Here is a 5,896-nt window from a genome sequence, read left to right as displayed (position 1 = left end):
TACCCATGCCTTTTGCAGTTAAACCCTTTCCTCCCACAAATAAAGGTCAAAAACTGAAACTTATGGAGGGACCAGGAAATGATGAGGACTGCTCATGACCAGGGTCATGGCCTGAGTCAGCCTTAAAGGTCCTGCCTGGGCTTTCATGAGAGTGCCTCATTGGACTCTGAGTATGCTCCTCTCTGTGTTTATTAACCCACTGAATAGCCCTAGAAGTAAAAACGGAGGTCAGAGATGCCCCAAAGAATAAAGAACTGGTTGGAATGGTTTTGAATCATAGACAACTCAGTGCCTTAAAAAAAAAAAAAAAATCAGTGTCCGGAGATTCCTGTAGTAAAAACTGAAAAATTAAGATGATACATCATGGATGACAGCAATCCATTTACAATGAGGGTCTCTTATTTCGACCATTTCTTTACAACTATTTACCCAGGGATAACTCCAACATGTGAGTCTCAAGCTTGAATCCACCTAAAGAAATTTAGGTTCCTAGTTATGACACTACAGGACACATGTCCACAAGCATTCCTTTACCAGGAAGACTACATTTCCCCCTGCAGTCCTGCTCCCCCTGCAGGATCACCTTTCCTTTTCACATTCACATTGAGCAGATGTCTGAAACCAGCTCTATTTTCCCTTCATGATGTATCTTGTTCTAGATCTCAGTTTCCAAGTGCTCAGAAGAAAGCTTTGATTGATGCACCAACTAGGCAAGGGTGTTACCACCATATATGATGGGCTCAGGACGATAGAATGTGTTATCTCCACAGTGTGGGCAGGGTGTGAAGCTAATCCAGATGGTCCTGGGATGTCTCAAGTGCTTCAGAATCTCAAGCAGTTCAGTCTGACACTGGGCAAGTCTCCCAGGTTGGAGGATCCCATCAGAGCTGAAACTTTCCTTAGGCACAGGGTACAGTTCTCGACTTAAACTGGGAAGCCCAGAGGTATGTTGCAGCAGCTTCTCCATGATGGCCATGGAGAGGAGGTTACCACAGAGATTGAAGCAAGTGAGCTGGATGCAGTGGCTCAGGGCTGGCAGGATGGCTTCAAGGTGGGAGTCCCTGATCCCACATTGCTCTAAGTACAGTTCCTGGAGGGTAGATGCAATTTTCTCCAGCAGAGCTGGGAGGAGCTCAGAACTAGAGTAGGTCATGGTAACCCCACTCAGATCCAGGCCCCTTAGGTGACTGATATTCGGGCTCTGGGATAGATGGGTCAGGTCTGAATCTGTAAGCAGGCAGTGAGTTATCTCAAGGTTGTCCAAGGGGGTCATCAGGTACCTGGGGAGAAAGAGAGGAGTTAGGTATTGGAAACTGATGTGGAAATTGATCACAAGTTGAGAGACAAGTGATCTGCCCAAGCCCAAGTTTGCTCTGATCATCTAATAAGATTAATACTCAGAATGGCTAATCTTATTGTAGACAGTCATTTCACCTCCTCTGTGGGACTGGGTCAAGTACACAGAGTTTTAAAAGCTCCCTCTCCTCAGTACTCAAGCAGAGATAACTGTACTCTGCTTCCTTACAAAGAGGAATGAAGATAATGGAATGTACCAGGCAAACTTAGAGAAGAGCCTGACATCTTGTCTCAGTAAAGAGTGGACATCACTGAATGTTAATAGTAAGAGATATACTTATTAGACAGGCTACCTAGGCAGGCTACTTTCCGAACATGCTTTGGCCCCAGACATCCATCTCAGGCAGGTGAGGCTTCTGGGTGACATGCAGAGAGGACAAACCTGGGCAAAATCCCACAGCATCCACAGAGGATGCCAGTCTGCAAGGGTTCATTTACATCCCTGCTTTATCTGCAAGTTAAGTACCAATTTTTATGATCCCTTTGACACCTGCCCTATTACCATCATCTCCAGAATCATGCATTTCCCATATATTATTTACCATATCTGGAGCAAAAAGCATCATTTTACAGACAGAGAATTTGAGATAGGCTCATCATAGTCACAAAACTGGAGAACACAGAGCATCAGTTTAGAAATGCTCAGGGCTAGAGGAGTTCTCTGTGTTCAATGCCCTCTTTCCTTACCTATTTTCCTAAGTCATCTAGAAAAGATATCTCTTCCTAAGAAATCAAATACCCACCCCCTAGATTCTAATCTTTAGTCTAAAGCTTCCTATCATAGTGCCCCTTTCAAGAGCCTTTCTCCCAGTTTGGACCCCTACCTAGATTTGGGTGGTTATGTGATACCACAGTTCACAATGGGGCAGCAAAAGGGACAGTGCATTTGATATTCTAGTGTTGGGTTCACTGTTACTTGGTCAGTGGTTCACACTCACCTCAGCATCTGGTCCAGGCAGCCTTCGAGGTAGAAGGGAGATTCCAGTTGGAGATCCCGGAGACAATGCAGCCTCAGGAACTGAGAAGTAATTTTGACAACGTGCTCTTCCTCCTGCTCCTCGGGATCAGGCAGGTGGATGTGGGAGATGAGGAGTCTCTGCAAATTGCTCATCTGGCCCAGGAGAGGAGCAAACATGGCCAGGGTGGACAGATGCCAAGTGCAATTCACATGTAACTCCTGGATACAGTCCAGCTGCACCATACTCAGGACCTTCATAATATTATCCATGGAAGATGAAATAATCCTCAGCTTCTTACAACATAGGTGTATGGAAGCTTTCCTCTGTTCCACCCATCTCATAAGGTAGGTAAGGAATCCATCCGTGCTCCTTTCCTTCAGGTGAAGTTCTATGAACACCTCGAAGGGAGCCGAGGGCTGCTCGGTCCTTGACCTGTCCTCAGCCCCTGGTGCCATTGAAGAGCTTGAGGGCACATGGACACTGGATCCAGACCACATTCTCCAGAAGTCCTGGCCAGTATTCCTTAAATCCAGCACACGCAGTTTGCCCCTCCTATGGGGAAAAAGCAAATTGGCAGTGATGATTTTAAGATCCACAAAAAATTTAGGCAACACTGACTTCCCACCTGAGCTTTTACTCCACATTCCCAATGTCACAAGCTGCCTTGTCCTCTTCTTCCCTCTCTGCCTCACATTCCTCCACCTCCTTTTCCATTTCACTTTTCCCTTACTTTCTACTCTAGGGCCCTTACGCATCCCTGTGAGGAGGCTGGCACTTGTACTTTCACGTTTCCTTGCATCTCAGGCACTTCTACACTGCTGGAAGGCATTTCCCAAAGTGAGCTCAGTAATGACCAAGTCTCTGTGTTTTTTCATTGGCATCACCAGAAGCAACTGATCCATACATGTGCCATCTACTCTCCTGATGTCAGCTGTCTCTTCTTGACTGCTCATGACCTATCAGATTACCTGCATCAGACTCACCTGGGCTGATCTTTCTGTGCAAGCAGGACATCGAGTCCATCCAGCACTGCTTGTAAGGTTCCCAGATGAGGCGTCTGCATCAGGCCCCCTAGAGGCAGGCGGACAAAGGGCCAGGCTTGCACCAGGGCCTTTAGGGTCTTTCTGCGTCTTCCACAGAATGCTTCCATGAAGAGTGGGGGAAAGAGCTCGATGGGCAGATACTCCAGAGCAGAAATGGACAAGGTCTCATCAGTTAGTAGGCTCTTCCCTGCCAGGTTCAGGAGTCTCAGGGGGTTCCGGACACTCATCCTGAATCTACTTCTAAAGGAATCCTGTGAGAACTTGCAGGAAAGAAGGCATCATTCTCAGGTAAGCATGAACACCCCTTCATCTGTCTCCCCACCCTTCAGAGGAACCATCTCTGAGTGAAAGTCTCTGCTCTGATAGTTGTGGAATAGCCTCAATTTTGCACAATTTCACTCCAGTTCAGGCTTAGTAAGGAAAAAGTGATAGCTATGCCCCACAGACACCAAATGGCAACCCACTCCAGTACTCTTGCCTGGAAAATCCCATGGACTGAGAAGCCTGGTAGGCTACAGTCCATGGGGTCACAAAGAGTCGGACATGACTGAGTGACTTCACTTCACTTTAAGGAGGAAGAAACACAACCCACTAGTCCATTCATACCCATTTACTGCTTTGCTTAATCAGGTTTCAGTGGGAAGTATGTACCAAGAGTTGAAGGTTAAGTTCCATCTTTTTTGGGGGAAAATATTTAAATCATCACTTAGAGCCTTAAAACCATGGGAATAAGAGCATCATGTAGCCCAACACAGCCTCCGTCCTCAGTTCCCACAGTTACTGAACTAGAAACATGAAACAGATACTCCTTAAATAAATATCATTTGCACAAACTGGATATTTTTAATGTCAAGAAATAAAATTTCAAAAATTTAGATGTTTTCATTAAAAAATAAAATCTTATTGGTTAAGATATTTTTAAATGATATAAAGGAAAGCACATAACAAAATGTTTGGGATTAATGCAAAATTACACTTAGAGGTAAAATCAAAGGCTTACATGTATACATCTGAAAATAAAGAAATCTCCCTGACATCCACTGCTGCATGCCACCAGTGGAAACCCGCTGACCATAGGTAAGAGGAGGGGTCCTTTGCTGAGGTCTGTAACTTACCAGCTTTACTGAGGTTGACAGGGTGCTTAGAGGTCAGATCTGGTGGAGAAGCCAGACAGTGACTCCAGAGGAAGAAGTTTCTACACCTCTTCCTGATGCCTCAGGTTTTTATTGGCCTTTCTGATCACATCTTTCCTCTGTACATCCAATCAGAAAGTGAGACTTGATTAGATTTCTAAATGTCCATCAGGTAAATCCTGATTGGATCTTTGCTTATAATCAGGTGATTTGATTGAATCAGATATTCATTCAGGAAGGAATACATGGTAGGAAGGGAGTCAAATATTCAACCATGGATTCACTCTATGAATGCTGACTAAGTTCTACTAATAGGGTCACTTATGGGGGCTCCCAGGTGGCTCATTGGCAAAGAATCCGCCTGTCAATCTTTTGATTTCCCTTTCAATTTCATCAGTAACCTGTTCATTATTTAGAAAAGTATTGGTTATTCTCCATGTGTTTGTGCTTTTCAGAGTTTTTTTCTTATAATTTATACCTAGTCTCATAGCATTGTGGTCAGAAAAGATACTTGATACGATTTCAATTTTCTTAAATTTACTGAGGTTTGATTTGGGACCCAAGATGTGGTCTATCCTGGAGAATGTTCCATGTGCACTTGAGAAGAAGGTGTATTCTTCTGCATTTGGGTGGAATGTCCTGAAGATATCAATGAGAGCTATCTCATGTAACATATCACTTAAGACTTTTGTTTCCTTATTAATTTTCTGTTTTGATGATCTGTCCATTGGTGTAAGTGGGGTGTTAAAATTTCCTACTATTATTGTGCTACTGTCAAATTCTCCTTTTATGTCTGTTAGTGTTTGTCTTATGTATTGAGGTGTTCCTATGTTGGGTGCGTAGATATTTACAATTGTTATGTCTTCCTGTTGGATTGATCTCTTGATCATTCTGTAGTGTCCTTCCTTATCTCTTGCAATATTCTTTATTTTAAGGTCTATTTTGTCTGATATGAGGATTGCTACTTGAGCTTTCTTTTGATTCCCATTTGCATGCAATATATTTTTCAATCCTCTCACTTTCAGTCTATATGTGTCTTTAGATCTGAAGTGGGTTTCTTGTAGACAGCGTATATATGGGTCATGCTTTTGTATCCATTCAGCCAGCCTGTGTCTTTTGGCTGGAGCATTTAATCCATTTGCATTTAAAATAATTATTGATGTATATCTATTTATTTACTGCTGGCAGAGTAGAAGGACATGTGCTCATCTTCTCTTTAGAAAGATCTCACATGCTAGCAAAATAATGTTCAAAATTCTCCAAGCCCTGCTTCAGCAGTATGTGAACCATGAGCTTCCAGATGTTCAAGCTGGATTTTAAAAAGGCAGAGGAACCAGAGATCAAATTGCCAACATCCGTTGGATCATCAAAAAACAAGAGAGTTCCAGAAAAACATCTATTTCTG

General features: G+C 43.4%; 1 protein-coding gene across 1 annotated transcript; it reads right to left on the bottom strand.

Moving 5' to 3' along the window:
• Window positions 1–706: 706 nt before the first annotated feature.
• On the bottom strand, window positions 707–3,585 carry LOC122707450 (melanoma antigen preferentially expressed in tumors-like). The gene is made up of 3 exons (XM_043922918.1): window positions 3,299–3,585; window positions 2,295–2,867; window positions 707–1,280 (listed from the first exon to the last, which is right to left on the bottom strand). Exons 1-3 carry the CDS (start codon window positions 3,583–3,585, stop codon window positions 707–709), a joined length of 1,434 nt encoding a protein of 477 aa, XP_043778853.1.
• Between the last annotated feature and the right edge of the window lie 2,311 nt (window positions 3,586–5,896).

The sequence above is a fragment of the Cervus elaphus genome, chromosome 14 (assembly GCF_910594005.1).
Source record: "Cervus elaphus chromosome 14, mCerEla1.1, whole genome shotgun sequence".
In the NCBI taxonomy this organism is placed as follows: Eukaryota; Metazoa; Chordata; class Mammalia; order Artiodactyla; family Cervidae; genus Cervus; species Cervus elaphus.
This window is presented reverse-complemented; position numbering and strand designations above follow the sequence as displayed.

Coding starts and splice junctions, on each gene's coding strand:
- LOC122707450 (XM_043922918.1), bottom strand. CDS start 3,585: ATGAGTGTCCGGAACCCCCTGAGACTCCTGAACCTGGCAGGGAAGAGC. Junction 2,868..3,298: donor GCACAGAAAGATCAGCCCAG/GTGAGTCTGATG, acceptor TTTTCCCCATAG/GAGGGGCAAACTGCGTGTGC. Junction 1,281..2,294: donor TGCCTGGACCAGATGCTGAG/GTGAGTGTGAAC, acceptor CTTTCTCCCCAG/GTACCTGATGACCCCCTTGG.